Source organism: Nothoprocta perdicaria, unplaced genomic scaffold (genome assembly GCF_003342845.1).
Source record: "Nothoprocta perdicaria isolate Ctin4 unplaced genomic scaffold, notPer1 scaffold_6, whole genome shotgun sequence".
Classification (NCBI taxonomy): Eukaryota; Metazoa; Chordata; class Aves; order Tinamiformes; family Tinamidae; genus Nothoprocta; species Nothoprocta perdicaria.
Window position 1 is genome coordinate 5224200 of NW_020455865.1, and position 17333 is coordinate 5241532.

At 56.0% G+C, this 17333-nt stretch overlaps 1 protein-coding gene and 1 long non-coding RNA gene across 3 annotated transcripts; both read left to right on the top strand.

Annotated features, from left to right (window-relative positions):
- Positions 1-1827: 1827 nt before the first annotated feature.
- Positions 1828-14874, top strand: URM1 (ubiquitin related modifier 1). Its single transcript, XM_026049592.1, has 5 exons — positions 1828-1963; positions 2247-2339; positions 13155-13236; positions 13929-13977; positions 14674-14874. Exons 1-5 carry the CDS (start codon positions 1828-1830, stop codon positions 14740-14742), a joined length of 429 nt encoding a protein of 142 aa, XP_025905377.1. The 3' UTR covers positions 14743-14874.
- Positions 14875-16218: 1344 nt separating this feature from the next.
- On the top strand, positions 16219-16864 carry LOC112955984. Of its 2 annotated transcripts, XR_003250971.1 has the most exons (3): positions 16219-16318; positions 16414-16574; positions 16672-16864. It is a non-coding gene; the product is annotated as an uncharacterized LOC112955984 (long non-coding RNA). The 2 variants fall into 2 exon arrangements; XR_003250970.1 differs by having other exon boundaries at positions 16414-16864.
- Positions 16865-17333: the final 469 nt, after the last annotated feature.

The window sequence follows — 17333 nt, forward strand, 5'->3', positions numbered from 1 at the left end:
GGGCCCGGCCCGGGCAGCGGGGCCCAGCAGCGGCGCGGGGCCCGGCCCGCCGCATCCCCTTTCCCCGTTTTCTTCACTTTTACCCGTTAAAACTAGTACTAAAGCCCCCCGCTGGCGCTCCCGCACCCTTCTCGTGTGCGGAGCGCCTGCCCGCGCCCTCGGTGCCGTTTTAATCCTTCCTCCCTGATCTTTCCCTCCTGCTCTAACGCAGCCAAGTTCTTCACCACGTTCTGACTTGCAGGTTGCTGCAGTATCCGCGCCCCGCGCGTTGCCCTTGGCCGTCTGGGAGCGGTTGTGGCCGCGCCTGTGTTCGGCTCTTAAAGCCCCTTTTAGCGAAGGCTAAAAGGCAGCTATTTACTCGGGTTTTTTTTCCCACCGCTCCACAGACGCAGAAATGTCATAACCGCTTAAATACTCTCGCCTCAAGAAGCCTTTCCTCAGTCTTTCCTGCTTCCAGCTGCAGTATCTCTCCTAAATTTTCCCAGAAGAGCGAGGTGCATTTTTTGCTTCCCTTGGAAATGCATAAATGAGCTCTCTATGTACAGCCCACAGCTGAGTCCTCCCCGGCTCGCGCCTTACAGAAGGACCTTATCCTGCAATCTACATTTCCCGCCGTAACAAAGCGTGACCTTGTTTTCGTTACATGAAAAAATGTTTTTCATATAATTACTGGGGATTGTTCGGCCGCGGGAGCCCGGGCTCGGGGCAATAATTGCTGCTTCAATTTCCAGATAACTATTTTTTGTGAGCTGGGGGAAGAGCACCAACAGAGTGCCCTTTAGGAGAGCTGCTGCATATAAGTGATGCTGCCCATGGCATAACAAGGGTTCTGTTGTGTACGGCCATTGCGGAGCCAAGAAAACCTCCCGGGACACTCTTAGATATCGAATTTAAAGGAAATCAGTAATGTCTGGATGTATTTTTGTTGCTGTTTAGGTGATTTTTTTTTTTTTGTGAATACTTAACTGAGGCAGTTTTTGAGAGATGCAGGGCACCCATGAAGACTTCTGAATGTATTTTTGCAAGAAACGTTATCTAAAGTATCTAAGTTTAAATTGGAAAGCCATTTTGCTCCAGTGAGATGCTCTTTGAAAGGGAGGGTCATTTCTCTACCTCAGTTGAGCATCAGTTGGGTCAGTTCAGTTGACTTAGCGTTTTCTTTCTGTTGAAGCTTTGGCTTTATTGGTTAGTCTCGAGTCTAAGAATTGATTCTGGCTTTGTAATTTGCTTCGGAGACCGAGTCTAGCCTGCAGCTGCACAACAGCAGGACAGGCRCCCGTGTTTGGAGAGCTCCAGACTTCTGGATTTGCCCTTTTCTAGGTAGCGGGTATATGCGAGGCACCAGCTACAGGCTGGTAGGTTGCAGATGTGAAACTGAAACAAAAATTCAAGAGGAAATGAGGTAACCAGACACCATTTTGGGGGTGAAACCCCATTTTTTCAGGGTTGAGGTCCAGCTGAACTTGGCCCTATTCTGTGTTTCGCTCGTCCTGGTTCTTTTGCAAAGAGCCCTGGTAGCAAAAACAATCTCTGTGTTGTCTAAGGCCCGACCCCTAGTGAGATCTGAATGTCAAAAAAGGGGCTTTAAACCAGGTTGTTGGGTAGAGAAAGGGTTTTTTTAAGTTGCATTTGTAATTTTTGCCACTTGCTCTGTGCGCTTCCGCCAGTGTCCCCGTCCGTCCCGCGGGGCAGCAGCGACATCGGGAAGGGGCTGCCAAGGCTCGAGGCTTCCTGGCTCCGCGGCTCTCTCGCTGTGTGACCTCATATGAGTCATTTCCTCTTTCTGCCTGCAAGTGGAAACTGGAGAACTGTTTATTTTCCACGGCGATGTTGGGATTCTCCTGCTTTGTGGAATGCCCTGAGATTTCTGACGGGAAGCTGTTGCAGGAGAGCGACGGTGGTTCCGGTGCCCGTACTGCTGCTCGAATCGAAGCGGTGTCGGGAGCAAAAGGGAAAGGGAGGGGTTAGCGCTGGATGCTGCGCGACAGTTTGAAAGCTCTTTGGGAATGTTGCCACCTTCCTGTTCCTTTGGGAAGATGCCCGGCACACCGGGGTCCTGGCCGGGGCTGAGATCTGTGATCGCCATAGGAGACACCAGCTTTCCCTGAGAACTTGCAGTCTGTGGCAGGAAAAGCAACAGAGAATCCTATCGGGAATACACTGTGTCATTCCTGTTCCCTATCGCGGCATCTGTGGAAATGGCCCCTTTTGTGGTATTTTCCCTTGCAGATAAAACACAAACTCAGTGCCTTGCTCTTTTCGTTGCAGAGGTGGTGCAGAACTCTTGTTTGATGGTGTTAAAAAGCATCAAGTGACCTTGCCCTGCCAACCAGAGCCTTGTGAGTATCAGAAATGTTGAGATAAGTCAAAAGAGTGACAGCAAATGAGATTCCCGTGCACAGCGATGATGGTTTGTGCAGCAGTTCGTTTACCACTAGAATTACCGTGTTCTAAAAGCAATTTCAGACACGTTATTGATCACATCTTTTGGCAGACGATGGTTGATCCTCAAAGCAAATGCAAAGCAGAAGTAGTCTGAATACCTCTCCTATCCTCTAAGCAATTATGAAACATGTCCTTCCTTAAGGCTTTTGCCTCTCTCCCTCTGAACAAACAACAAACTCTGACCGTTTTCAGCAAATCTACGTTGCTCTTGGCTGGTGCTTGAAACCACCTGAATAGACTCTCCCTCTTTGTCTATTTTATTTTCAAAAGGCATATAATATGCATGTGCATATATATGTATTACATAGATGTGTGTGTGGACAGCAAGGTAATATGAATATATTTTATCTACTTGTTGTTTGACTTTTAAGTTTATGTAATTGTTTCAAATTAACTATGCAGTTGTAACTGGCAAAGCTAATGCTTGAGCATGATGCTCAACATATTGTTTATAGCCTTTCCTGCAGTAAAACAATAAGAAGCTGTTAAGCTAAAGACTTGAGTACCCCGGTGAYGAACAGTGATAATTTCCATTTCGTGATTTGGAATATCAATAGACGAGTGTTGTGCTAGCTCTCTTGTTTCTCCTTATGTGCATGCATCCTGCAGTTGCAATGTGATTTTGCTTCAGGTGTGTTCTGAATTCTTCCAGCTAGAAACATTTTATGCTGTTAGAGAATGGGATTATAGACTTTTGAAATAATATAGAGCATCAGTGAGTGTTAACAACTAATATCTCRTGAATGGTTATCACCATAATCTGTATGTTATAAACATCGAGGCCTGAGATAATCAGTCAGACCTAGTTAGTAGAGAYTGGTCCAAACGCTTCTGATGCTTGGACATAAATAAGTACAATTCCAGTGTAAATGAAGCACTGAAATAGGGCGTTATCCTCTGGTTAACAGCAGGGACTGTGAACCCAGAAACCTGATTTCCACCCTTTGGTCCGATGCTGATTTGCTCTGTGTGTCTGGTYGTGTTGCTTCCTTTTCCCCCGTCGCCGCTGAGGCAGTGGTGATGCTCTCGTGTACCACCAGAGAGTTCCAATGCGAGATCCCAGCACTATTAAAGTGCTTGAGATCYTTACATGAAAGCTGAAATGCCAAAACACTCATTTTAGTGGCTTTTAAACTTGCTGGGGATGGGAGGTAGAGTATTGTTTTCTTTAGTGCTCTGTAAGCTGAGGATTCTCAGACACCCGCCGCACTGGTAGCGCTCAAACCACAGTCGGATGCTCAGAAGGAAGGGGTTATTACAAGAGCTGTTTATTTCTCTGTGGAGAAGGGAAGAATTACAGCCAAAGAATGATTCTTTTGGGAACCGATGGAGGTCCCGGGTGCGGTTGTATGTGGCCTAATTCATTCCCGTTTGAAGCTGGTGGGAAGATTTCCATACATTTCACTAGAAGCTGGATTTATCCTAAAGACTGAACCTCTCCCTGATGATCTGCTTTCCTCTCAGGGTTCAAACCCAGGATCTTCAGTGGTTTATTCCAGATTCATCTAACAGGTTATTGCTCCTGCTTGTTCGTGCTGCCTTGTTTTTCAGGTGCTGCTCTCCCTGTAACGGGRGCAGCAGAGTGGGCAGCGCGTCCACATTTAAACTCCAGCGACTGAGAGTCTGGTGTTTTGGTGCCTGTTGAGGGACAGGTTTTTTTCAATTTAGGGCTGGTTGGAGGCTACAGTAATTGAGGAGCAGACACCAGATTCTGCAGGTCCTGCTACAGGGATAGTTACATCCAGCACCAGGGTGAGGCAGATGGGCATGGAATTCATGTGGGAACTTTCCCCATAAGGGATCATTGGAGCAATCTGGTTGCTGCTGGTTGCACTGTGGAGCTGAGAAACCCTGAGCTGGACCAGAAAGGCCAGCAAGCAGCAGACTGCAGCTCAGGGCAGTGTTGTAGTGCGCCTCGTGCTGCCTTCGCTCGCAGTACGGAAGTGCAAGTCAGATGCCTGGGCAAACAAGGATGTATCTACAGGCAGGTGGGACCTTTGCTGTCCTCGTGCAGCCAGGATTGCACTGGTTAGAGAGCAGCTGTCCAGCTGTGCACTCTGCTGCCTGGTCCTTGCTCACCTTACCCTGTGTGTTCACCAGCCGATGCTCTGGGGAAAGACCTGTAGTATGAGCAGTGCTTGAGGACATGCACTTATAACCCTATTTCAACTGATTTCATTWGCTGTCAAGCTTATTTTTGGCAGTTTTGGCCTCTCTTACCCACTCTTCCTTTCTTTCTAGATTATTTTTGTCTTTGTCCTCCTTTTTGCAGAGGAGCTGCTTCTCTCTGGGCCAATGGGCCCAGCTATTTTTTAATTGTTTAGACATTTTTAAATATATATCCTAGAGGCAAAGGGAGATAGGAAATTACTGCACAAATACCTACAAATATTTAAGTGAGCAAAACAACCTGTGCTGCATGTTTGACAAGGGCAATGTCTCTCGATGACACTAATGTTGTTTTAACAAATTAGTGGGCGCTCATTTCCTTAATTTCCCAATAACAGACACTAGGTGGAAAGTGGGTGGATTGGAAATGCAGTTAACTCTTTTTTTTTGAGCAGATTTGTTCCCGTGTCCTTTTCTGAAGCCTGGCCACAAGCTCCTGGGGGGATTAGGAAAGGCAGAAGGAAGGAAACTGCAAATGGGACCAGAGCAAGTCCCCAGGGGTTCAGCCGTGTGGCGAGACCTATTTTTGTTATCCAAGGGGCTCTTTGTATCCTTACAACTGTCAGTAAAGCAGCAGCTCCTCATTTCCAAAGTGGAGCTGGTTTAGCCCACGTGTTTAAGTTGCTGACAGCTAGGAATTTAAAAAGGTGTGATATATATTTGTCTAGGCATATAGTTTTACGTAAGCCACACTTCTTGCAGGGGCCGTGTAATCTGTTTGCAAAGGAAGACCTCCAGTTAAACAAGAATCTTGTCCCAAAATGCTGAATATTTTGGTGATCTCATTGATAATGTTGTTAAAGGATCTAAAGGCACTAATGCCCTGTTGGCTTATTCTGCATAAAAACTGTGTGTGGGAGAAGGCAGCAGCAGGAATAACGATATTTGTCACACGGAGAGAGGATTAAATTGGCAGGGAAATCAACTTTATTTTCAAGCATCTAAGAGGCTGTTAGAGACAATGGAGCATAAAAGAGAGAAACCCTAAATTAAAACCCGAAAATGTATTTGGCAGCCTCCTCCTGAAACAAACCCCTGTAATTTAAGCAAGTGCTTCAGCAATCAAATAGATCATTGTACAGCGAGCGACGTCGCAGCCCCTTCCTCCATCTCGCGGCGCTCACAGTGCTGGGTTTGTTTGTGGCCCCGCRTTGCGTGGCCTCTCTGGAAGGGGAGGAAAGAACTGCCCTCGTTTAACCCTTGTGGTGGTAGTTTTAGGTGTAGATCAGTGGGGTCCTGCTGARGAGAGTGTTTAGGACGACCTTGCTGCTGCTGGGCGCGCGAGGGGCTCGGGTTTGCACCACGGTCGGGCCGCTTGGATGCGGCTCATTCCCGGCCCTCTCATTCCAGCTCCAAGGGATCTTCTCCCGCCGTTTTGGTGGTCAGGCTCCTGGCTTCGGAGCAGCCCTTACAAGTGTCAGCAACGATCGCTTCAGCCTTCTGGAGCAGTCGGGAATTTGCTGTTTTCTGGCACTCACAGGTTTGCAAGGATGCGTTTTTCATCAGTGTGATTTGCTGATTGTTTGTGGTTTCCCTTCACCAAAACCACAGAGAGAAAAAAACAAACAAAAAAMCATTTCTAATCAGCTCTTTCTTTTTTAAGAGGAAAATTAAAATAACCTGCTGAGTGCTGCTAATGTGCAGATCCCCGTAGAGACGACGTGGTGTGCTCCTCGGGAGCTCCCCTTTGCAGAGGCCCAGCAGCACCTCGCGGGAGAGCTGGGGGATCCTCGCGGGTCAGAGCCGGGGTGCAGGCCCCTGCACGTGCTCAGGATGGCCTGGGGACCCCGGCCACGGCAGCGTGTCACACCAGGAGCGAGAGTTGGCATCGCTGCCTGCCAGTGCCCGGCACTGTTGCTGCGTGGTATTTAGCGGTTAATAAGTTAGGACTATCCTGTAATTTTATTGCCGTGCTTATTATTCCTAGGTTTTTTTTTTTTTTTAAGAAATAGAAATATTTCTAGTAGTGAAGCGACTTATTGGGAGAACAATAATAAAATGTCACTTGGAGGAGTTTCATGCAATCCAGGCCTTTTTAACGACAGTGCATGGCACTTGCAGCTCCTGGAGGACTTGGCTTCTACCCTGATCTCTCTGGAGCAGGTAATTGAATATTTGCTGGTGGGGAAAAGGGGCTGGGGGGTCCCCCCGGATGGGCAGGCGGCGGCAGCGCTCGGCCCGGACCCTGCGGCTCTTCCAGGGCCTGCGGCCAGAGCCAAGGAGACGCTCCCTGCCTGCGCCCCGGCAGCGGATCCGTGCATCCCGCCTCCCCGGCGAGGCGCTTCCCGGGCGAGCCCTGCGCTCACAAAGCCGCCCTCGATGCGTGGGGCTGCGCGGCCGCCTGGCTGGATCCGCAGCYCCGCTGCCGCTCAGCTCCCGGCCGGATTTGTGGCGCTGCCGGTGACGCCGGCGCTGCCGAGGGGGTGGCAGCGGAGCACCCGGGCCCTTTAAACCGCTTAGCATGCGGTTCACACGGCTCCGGGCCAGCTGTTCCTTTCTCCCGCTGCCCTCCCTCGCAGGAGCTGTTTGCTGAGCTCAGAGCTCCTGTGCAAAATTGCTTTTCAAAAGAGCCACTTTCTGCTTAATTAAACAATGAGCCGCCGTCCCTCTGCACATCTGTAAAGCTCCCTCTGCAGCCCCTTTATCCCACAAACTGCTCCATTCTTACCTCCATTCACTTGTAAATCCTCCCCCCCTTCTCCCCCTACCCCGATCATCTCACTGGCCCTTTCTTTTCCCCTTTCAAGTGAGACTGAGGGGCTTGGAGTATGTGGGGGGGTGGCTGGGTCGGGTGGCCGGGAATCGGTTTAATGGTGCTTGCCGCGGAGGAAAGGCTGGGAAGAGCAAGGCAAAATCCTAGCCTGGAAGTGAGAGGAAGGGCTGTGTGCTCACAATTCCTCTGTTATGGAGAATAAAGGCACGGCAGCTAGTGGGAGATGAGAGGGATGCGCCGCGCYGGAGAGGCCGGGAGGTGGCTCCGAGGGGCTGTGCCAAGGGGGATTCCCTGCGAGCCAGGCAGTGCCAGGGAAATCCCRGGCACCTTCCCCGCGTGTGCAGTCATGGTCCTTTGTGGGCCCTCTGGGCGCACGTAGGCTCCTGTAGCCCCTCTCACAGCACTGAGGTTCTCTTTCCAACCCTCTCTGCCTGTGCACGCACAAAAACCCCCAAACCAGGAAAATAGGAGAGGGGGAATGTCGGTTTGGTGGCTTTCGGCGGAGCTCCGTGCCTGCCATCGCTAACACCTTCCTTGAGTTGCCTTCCCGAGGCGCTTAGAAAGAATCCAGCAGCAGTTCAAGGTTAAGCAGGATGAATGAACGGCAGAGTGATGAGGTGAGGGGTCTCCTTCATCACGGGGAAGGACATGCAGTAGCTGGGGGGATGCGGTGTCCTGGATAGCTTGGGAAGATAGGGAGAGGTGAGGAAATGACACTTCGGAGCACGTGGTGGGAAGGCTCTTGATTCCAAGAGTGATCAGACCAGGTCGTGGTCTTGTTGGGGTTTTGGTAGAAACCCTATTTGGCTCAAGCTTTCCAAAATCCGAGCGGGCAGAACTCGGATTGATCCCTTGTGGATCGCTCTGCATGAGTGGAAGGATAAAATTTCGGGAGAACTGTTAACAGGACCTTATTTTTGACGTTTACTCCTAATCCAGCCCTTCTCTGTCCACGGAGTAGAGCTTTGAGGCTCTCCCTGGTTCCTTCCTTTCACTATTTTGAACAAGAGGCGAGACCCTGGACCAGCACCAGTGATCTGTGATCCTAATCCAAAGAGACAGTTTGGTGCACCGGCATTTATTTGGGAGCCTGGAGTGACAATAGCATTGGGGGTTATAGGATTAGATGCTCCGACTTGGGAAATGTGTGRGGATTAGGTTTACCCGGAGGATCCACTCGGAGCTGCTTTCTTGTGGTGGGAGCTCCTGGATCTGGAGTCTTGCTGGTGGCCAGCAAAGGAGGTTGGGGATCCCTTGAACTTGGGCTCTCCTGCTGCCCGATTTGGGGGGTTTCTCTTCCCCGGCTCCTGGGGGCTGGGGGAGAGCCCCATGTTTGAGGGTTGTGGGGCGATGGCTGCGATGTGGGTCTGTGTGGGTCTTCCCCCCACCAATGGGCGGGTGATGGAAGACCCCGGSGATGTCTCCCCATCGTGTGGATGTGGGGAAGCGGAGGAGAGCGTCGCCAGGGGTTCTGCAGCTGGGGYTGGAGAAAAGGGTGTCGTAACGCGATGAAAAATCACAGAAGCCCAAACCCCGGTGTTCTCCTCTTGCAAACGAGCAGATGCGATGGGGATTTTCTGTGTCTGACTCTAGTCACCCCCTGATGTTTTTGGTAGCGCTCAGGTCTCTGCCCGCTCCAGTCTGTGCCAGGACCGGCCCGTGTGCTTGGACGTTGCTCCTGYGGGCGCTGCTGCTCGCCCTGCGTGGGCACCCAGCCCGCTTGCCCTGGGTGTGAGCTCTGCCCGCTGCTCTTGGCGGCTCCCGGCGCGTCCTCGTCCGCTTTGCCGCCCGGCTCGTGTCCGGGACGGTGGAGAAACCCCAGGAGCCCCTTTGGGCAGAGTTTGAAACACGCTTCTGTGGGAGAGCCTGGAGCGCCTTTGCACGCAGCAGCGGAGAATCACAGAACAGTTGAGGCTGGAAGGGACCTCTAGGGATCGTCTGGTCCAACCCCCTGCTCCAACAGGGACACTCGGAGCATGGGACACAGGATCACATCCAGCTGGGTTTGGAAGATCTCTAGAGAAGGAGCCTCCAGAGCCTCCCTGGGCAGCCTGTTCCAGGGCTCTGGCACCCGAGAAGGCGCCCGCCGGCAGCGCCGCAGGGACCACGGGTCACTTCTGGTCATAAACCCAGGGGATTCTCGAGGGGCACGAGGGGGTTTCAACCCCTCTGCCCCCGTTCCYGGGCTCCGGGGCACCTCGGGAGAGGAGCGGCCGGGAAGGGGCTTTGTCAGGGCTGCAGGCTGCGAAAGGGGTGGAGCGGCCGCCGTGAGTGACCTCGACAAGCTGGAGCTCGGCCACGGGCCCTGTGATGGATGGTCGCATTCTGGGTCGGAGACGTGGGCGCCCACGGGGAGGTACCCGCGCACAAACCTCTTGCAGCACTGACCCCTTAGTGACCACGCGGCCACTCTCTTATTTATTACAGACCAGAAGGGAATTTTCCACGGTCAGGCTTTTATAGGGATCCCCCATTTGCTTGAAAGAAGCTGGGGCGGAAATGGAGCAGTAATTGCACCCTCCGGGTGCCTTTCCGGCCGCTTTGCAGGGTGCCCTTGTTTCCGTGTGGATTTGGACGGGGATGTGGAGGGGCCTGGGCGTGCGTGGGGCTGTGGGCTCGCTGTGACCAAGCATGTGGGGCTGTGGGCTCCATGTGAACGAACATGTGGGGCTGTGGGCTCCCTGTGGCCGAGCGTGGGCTCCGGTCAGCCACTCTTACAGACCGGATTGTGCCAAACCCTCCGGCCCCTCCGCACCTTTTCCTCCTGTGCCCATTTTCCCTAGTGGAAAATCCAGCTCGCTGCTTCTTATTCCAGGCACCTGTTTTCTCTCTCTGCACGCAGGGAGCGCCCTCTTTGCTGAGTTATCACTGATGAATGTGTCAGGCCTAGGAGGTTTTATTGAGCGGGGGAAGATCTATGGATTTCCGCCTGGGTTTTGAGGGTGCGGATGAGCCCAGGCCCTTGTTGCGGCGGTGCGGAGATGGAGCCCGCGCTTCCTTTCTCCCGCAGGGGCAGCCCAGCGCGTTCCTCGTTGCTGCGCGGCGGGGTGACGCCRGGACGGGGCCTCGGGGGACACGCGGGGAAGCCGGCGGTCCCTGCGCTTCCCGCGGCGGGGAGCGTGTGGAAGGCAGCGGGGCCGGCGCCGCGGGCGTTGGGTGCCTGCGCCGGCTGCAGCCCCGCGTCCTGCACGCCGTGACGGGCCTTGGTGGCACCGCGGCCCTGCGCTGCCTGTGTCGCTGCATGGGTTGGGGGATGCCGAATCGCGGCTTCGAGCTCCCATCTGGGCACTCGAACGACGCTGTTTTCTCCAGCATTTCCCATTTTGTCATTTTGTTTTAATTTAGCTTTGGGTTATTTGTTKCTGAGAATTTGGAGGGGTTTGTCCCGGCCCACAGGCACCTGCAGCCATCTGTCCCCGCGTCCGAACGAGACGGGGCTGGAGCTGGTGACCTAAGGGAGCGTCGGGAGCGTGTGAGCCCCCGCGTGCAGCTCCCTCGGGGGCCGGGCGCGCCGTCCCTGTCCCCGCCGGGCGCCAGCAAAGGCCTCTCCGTGACGGCACCCGCGGGACCGGATGGTTTAACCTGTCCCGAATGTGACGCCTGGTCACGTTGACGGGTTTCCTTCTCCTAAGTCCTTTCTAGAGGGCCTGATGGCACAATGCTCAGCCCAAGGGGCTGGAAACCAGGGTTAGCTCCGCAGCGCCATGTCCCGAGGAGAAGGTCTCAGGAAGGGTCCAGGTGTCYGGTAGGAGACCCGGATCCGCTGCTTGTTTCCGTCGCGACGGCGAGTGGGATGCGGAGCGGCTGCGCGAACCGCGCRATGGCTCCTGCACCGACCCTCACGATACCAGTGGTCTGGTTCCTTTCCCGTGCCCTCCTCGGGGGAGATGGTTTTAGTGCCTGGCTGGTCACTTCTCATCCTTTATAATCGATTGGTTGGGGTCAAACTGGTTGCACAAAAGGGGACATGAGAGTGGGTAGGGACATGAGAGTGGGAAAAAAAAAAAGCAGCTGGAAACGCTCCGTCCTCAGTTTGGCCGTGGGGCCGGCGTCTTAATTTTCCTTCCTGTTTGGAGCAGGGAGGCTCCAGGCTCACACAGGGATCCCCCTTCGTTTCCCGTTAATTCTCCAGGATGTGCGTGTGGCTTCCAGGGGAGGAGTCAGGGAATGGAGGCTCAGGTGGGGCTGAAAACCCCCTTGATCCCAGACGGCGTCGGGACGAGGGCGTCACCCGGCACGGGCCGGCGTGACTCAGCGGCCTCCGCGCCGGCCGCTCCGGGCGGCCTTCCACGCAGCCGCCGCGTGTTTCTGTGTCCCTGGAGAGCTCCCGGGAAAGGGGCTGCCGCGGCGGCCGCGCGCATTGTGTGCGGCCTCGGCCATAAATATGGAAGAGCCGCGGCTGCTCCCGGCTCCGGAGGCTTCTCTCCGTCCTCCTGCCTTTTCTCCGCAGCTTGCWGGGAGGCCGAGGGGACCCGCTGGTGCCGCCGGCTCCCCTCGGTGCGGGAGAGCAGCAGGTCCTGTCCGTGAACCCGCATGCAGGTTTGTGGGCGGCTCCACGCAGATCCTGCGTCGTGACCGGAGCCGCGGCCCCGTTGCTGAAATATCCGCCCGGCCACATGCTCTACGCAGGGAAAATCCCCGGCAYGGAGATTCCCAACCCATGGAGGAGCCTCGCTCCTTCCCCGTGGCATCCGGCATCCCGGCGCATCCCCACGGCGGGCAGAGCCAACCTGCTGCACGTGCTGCCCGCCCAGCAAATGCTCTGTTTTATTCCAGCTCCGCCTGCCCGAAGAGGCTCCCCGGGACCCCGGGCAGGCTGTCGGCCACGGGGGAGGCCTGGGAAGCCCCCCCAAAAGGGGCTGCAGCCCCCGCCGGGGGCTTCCTGGCACCCCGAAACCGCACGCGGCTCCCGGGGCCTTGGGAGCAGCCCCTGCAAGCAGCCGCTCGCGGCTCGGGATGATCTCCTGGTTTGTGGGGATGGTGGGAGCGCCGAGGCGAGGGCYGGGGCCTCCGCGCGGGCATTTGTCAGCTTCCCCGGACCCCGCAGCGCATCCTGCTCCCCCTCCGTCGCTCCTCACCTCTCCAGTAGGAAATTAACTGATGCTATCGCGAAAGAAATTGTTTTTGCCTCACCAAGTAAAATGCATACTATAAAAACCCGCCAGCAGTGTCTCCTCCTCCCTTTCCGTGAAGACAAATCCTCCCTGTCACCTCCTGAAATGGCAAGATAAAGGCTGAGCGTTAATAGCGGAGCGGCTCGGCGCGGCGGGAGGCCCGGGGGGCAGGACGGGCGCCCCGGGAGCTGCAGGGCTCCGGCCAGGCGCCGCGGGGAGCGCGGTGGGCGCGCGGCCCCGGCTCTGGTCAGCCTCCCTCAGCTCCCCCAGGGCTAAATAGACGCGCGGCTCCAGCTGAGGTTGTGGGGCAGTCACGGGTGCGCGGCCGTGGGGTGTGGGGGGGGCAGTTACCGTCCCGGACACCTGCGGCGCGGCAGGGACGCGTGGGTCGCTGTGGGGATGCCCTCGATGTGGGCACATCACGAGAGGGACCCGTCCTGCTCCTACCCGGGGCGCTCAGGGAAAGGCTCCACCTTCCCGCCCGGCCTTTCCCGGGAAGCTGCCAACCTGCCCCACAGCACTCGGGCGGTGGGGCAGAGCCTCGGAGCTCCCTGCCTTCAGCCAGGGCCGTTTCGGTTTCCCCATAGTGAAGGTTCGGCCGCTCTCCCCARCCGGCCAGCCCGTCCCTCGTTCCCTCTTTTTGTGGATAGTCGCCGTCCTGGGATGCACTGGGAGCCCCCAGCGGCCTCACCTGCTGTCCCTTCTCCTTTCAGGGGACATCCGCAAGCTGCTCAAGTGGATCAAGCAGAACTTGCTGAAGGAACGACAGGAATTATTTATGGAAGGGGAGTCTGTGTGAGTACAAACGTTGTGGATCTTCCTTGTGCGTCCCTCTTGATCCCTGTGGTTGGCGATACATTTTTCATGCTGGTTGCAAGAAGGAAGTTAATGTCTAGGAAAATACGGGATATGCTAYGGGATAAGGAAGCAGGTGTCCCATTGATTTGGAAGGAATTTCAAGGTGAATCTTGTGGTGCTTTGCAGAGAACGTGTCTGTCTCTTGCAGCCCAGATCCTTAAACGTTAAATGGGAGGCAAACCCACGTGTGCTTTGGGTGCTCTGTGAGCACCCGCACCCTGGATTCCACTTCAGCAGCTCCCTCCGTTCCCTGCTGACATCCCTGGGACCGGAGCAGGCGCTCGGAGAAGCGCCAGCACGCGTTCCTTCTGGGAAATGTATTTTTATTGTCAAAATGGGGCCAACCTCATGGAGGGGAGAGGGAAAAAAAATATATAAGCCAGGAGAAATGGAGCAGAGTGAGCTGTGCAAAGCAGCCCTGACTGCGGGGTGGCGCTGGGAGTGTTGCACATTTGTCACGGATCTTTGTGAGCTGAAGCGTGTGCCAGGTCCCCTGGTAACGGGAGAGACAGTTGCAGGACACTGAGGATCAAAGAGGGGGAATCCCTTTGCCCGAACCCGGGGGCTCCGGGTGCCCTGGGTGTTTGCTCGGCAGCCCTGTATCCTAATTATTTCTCTGTGTTCTGCAGGAGGCCAGGAATTTTGGTGCTCATCAACGACGCAGACTGGGAGCTAATGGTCTGTACTCCTCCAGGTTGACTCTCTTCCTTGCAAATCCTGCTCTCTCTGTTCTGTGATTTTTTCCAGAGACGCTATTTGTGATTCCTGCCCCAAGCGAAGAATCTAATGTTGGAGGGGGAAGGGGGAGCCTGGGATCTCTCTTTGTGGACCCCCCGGCTCTTGGGAAGCCTGGAGCCTTTTCCCAGCCTGCTGAGTCTCATCAGCCTGTCGGCGCGTGGGAAGAGATCCCCTCTATTCCCTGACCTCTGGCAACAGCCCTTGCAGTTCCGGGGGCGGCGAGATGTCACCCACACCTGGGGACACAACGTGATGGGTACCGGGCACCGCCCCGGCCCCGGCACTGTCACAGCCCCGGCCCCAGCGCCGGGTGGCTGCGCAGAGCAGCGCGGCGGAGGGTTCTCCCCAAAGTGCCCACTGGTCGATGCCTCTCGAGCTCAGGCAATAAACAGTCTGACGGTTTTCCTGCCTCAGGCAACCGCTTGTTCTGTGGACACGATGGTGCCGGAAGCGGCACATTCCCGAGATAACGTGTCAGCTCCCTGCATGATCTCTCACCTTTGCGTCCGTTCAGGCTGAAACCTTGGTCTTCCCCTGCTGCACTCCCTAGCGCTCCCCGTCTTTTTATGAGCTGCTTTCTCTTTGCCTCTCAAAGTGACATTTAAACCGTTTTTTGTTTTTTGTCTTGGCCTGCAGGGTGAGCTGGATTACAAACTCCAGGACCAGGATAACGTGCTTTTCATCTCGACATTACATGGCGGGTGAACTCCTGGAAAAACAAGGACTTAAATCCACACCCTTGGGCAGAAAAAAAGCAAGCCAAGACCTAAACCTACCCAAATCTCTCCTGAACTGTCTGTGCCCAGGCTCTGTGTCTTCCCAGTGAGTTCACTTGTTCCTAAACATCCAAATAAAGCCCTGCCAGCGTGCAGCATGCTGCGCAGCACAACAGCCTCGATCTCTTGGTTCTCCTTTCACCCCTCCTGACTGCGCTTCCAGGGACCCCAGCAAGCAGAGAGCACCTCCCGCCTGTGGGACTTTATTTTTCCTGGAGAGAAGGCAAGAGGGGCCCTGAAAACCGAGCAGAACGGGGTGTCTTTTCAGGCAGCGAGACCTTCGGGGGGAATTGTGCTGCTTGGATGCCTGTGCCGGGAGCCGGGATTCTTTTCAGCACAATGCTTATTTATTAGAGTGTCTTTTGTATGGGCTCTGCAGCGAGCCCCAGAAGTGATCGGGGAAGGGTGGGACATGAAACGCAAGGAAACAAAAGGTAACTTCACTGGCTCTTCCACGAGCTGGTGGAGATTACAGCTTGAGCGACCTCTGCAGCGGCTCTGCGCTTGTCTTGCTAATTATCCATGGGCAGCAGAGAGGAACATTTCGCTTTCTGAGTTTGTTTTTCTGCTGCCTTACGCCTGCTTCGTACCTGAGCCCAGGGAGGGGAAAGGACCAGGCAGTGACCAATGCCAGTTTATAACCGTGCCCTTGGTGGGTAGATAAACCCAGCCCAAGACGGCGGAGATTGGTAAGGGCACCACGTTGGCTTTCCGTGAGCGTGACGGACAGGATTCCTCGGGCTCCGGTTTGCCGGAGCGTCCGCCAGGCGCCGCGTTGCCGGCTGCGGAGCCGAGGCCGCCTGGGGAGGGTCCCGCCGTGGCGGGTGCTCCCGGGGGCGCCGCCTGGCACCAGCCTTCACCCAGGGGCTGAAGTGGCCAGAACCGCCCAGCGAGARCGCGGAAAGCTGGGAAGGAAGGAAGGAGGGAAAGAAGGAAGGAAGGAGGGAGGGAAGTGGCTTTTAACCCTTTCCACCAGCAGGAAGGGTGGCTTCTTAGTGCACGTTCTGAGGACGTCCCGGGAGCTGACGGATACTGGTGTGGCCAGGTTGGGAACGCTGTTCTGTTTTCCAGAAGTTTCCTTGCACAGACGGACTGCCCGGCCTGCCGGCCACGACGGGGAGGGTCGGAGCAGACGGCGCCAGTGCCAGCGGGTCCCAAACGCGCCGAGCGAGCATCCCGGCGTCATCCCACCGGGAGTCCTTCCACGCTCCTTCTCGCGCTGCCCACGCTCCTGCTCGCCCGTGTTCCTACCCGACTCCTAGAGCACGTGGTTTGGCCCGTTCCCGTGTGGGCAGCCGGAGCCCCGGGCGCTCCCTGCGCTTTCCTCTCCCAGGCCGCCCGGAGCCGCGTGAGCACCGCGWCGCGCCGGCCCCGGCATCGCCCCCGGCCCCGTGTCCTGCAGCGACACTCGAGTTATTCTGCCCGAGCGGGGGGAGACGGCTGCAAAACAATTCCCGACTTCTCCCCTCTGGCGGATTTACCCTTTGTAACCTACGTAACTAAAGGTACCCCGGGACCTCGATGCTGCTTCCTCTGAGAAACGGTAACTTCAGAGAACAGGATTGGTAATTAAATAATATTTGCCCTTTTTCAAATCCAGCTGTTGCAGCTCRAGTCCAGCCTGCTGCCCTGGCGAGCGGCTCGGGCCGCAGCCTCTTCTCCTTCCCGGCCTCGCCTGCTATTTACCTCGCTGGGCGCCCCAGCAAAGAAAGGGGCGCTCCAGGTGACGGCAGGAAGCATCCAAAAAGCCCCAAGCGGATGGTGAGCACCTCAAAACAGGCCTAAACCCCACGAGAAAAGGCAGGTTCRTGTTCAGCTCTGCCGTCTGCCCTGCCACTGAACGGCCTCTTTGCCTTAGGCCGGGTCGTTCTGCTCTCATCCCCTCGGCTGCCAGTTCCTGACAGGATGAGCTCTTCCCTGGAAGCGTTATTCCCCCGCCTGGCACAGGTAGACCCACATGGATTAGCTCCCGCTGTAGTAAAAGCTGCCAATCACTGCTAGAAAAGCTAGAAATACGAAGGTGAGGGAAGCTGGGCCAGGGRAGGCGGGGAATAAGGATACGGCAAAATCCCGTAGCAGAAGTTCTTGGAATAAAAACCGTTAAAAAGCATCCTTTGCCTCCAGCTTTGTCCTGCAGCGGGTGAAATTTTGCTCGGGTCTCGCAGTGCTTCCCTCCTCCTCCCGGGTTTCCTTGGCAGCCCCGGCCGAGGCGCTCGGCTCGCGGCAACATAAAGCCTCTCTGTTCGGAGCCTCCCGACGGGGGCTTCGGAGGGGCTCGGAGCGAGGACGGGGGCTCCGCTCTACCGGCTCCTTCCCGCGGCCTCGCGCTCCGAGGTTGCCCGCGGCCGCCATCCCTGCCCGCGGCCCGAGCGCTTCGGAGCCTCGGCGCGGCCTCCGCGGGGCCGGGGCTGCCTTCCTCCCGCGGGGAGGAGGAGGAAGAGGAGGGCCCGGCTGCGGGGAGCTGCGGGCCGGGCAGACGGGGATCCCTCCCTCGCCTCTCCCAGGGTCCCCACCGTGGCG

Bases quoted from the DNA above. Each gene is read 5' to 3' on its own strand.
- URM1 (XM_026049592.1), top strand. From the start codon at position 1,828: ATGTTGGGATTCTCCTGCTTTGTGGAATGCCCTGAGATTTCTGACGGG. The intron at 1,964-2,246 runs GTTAGCGCTGGA...ACACAAACTCAG, and splicing joins AGCAAAAGGGAAAGGGAGGG to TGCCTTGCTCTTTTCGTTGC. The intron at 13,978-14,673 runs GTCTGTACTCCT...CTTGGCCTGCAG, and splicing joins ACGCAGACTGGGAGCTAATG to GGTGAGCTGGATTACAAACT.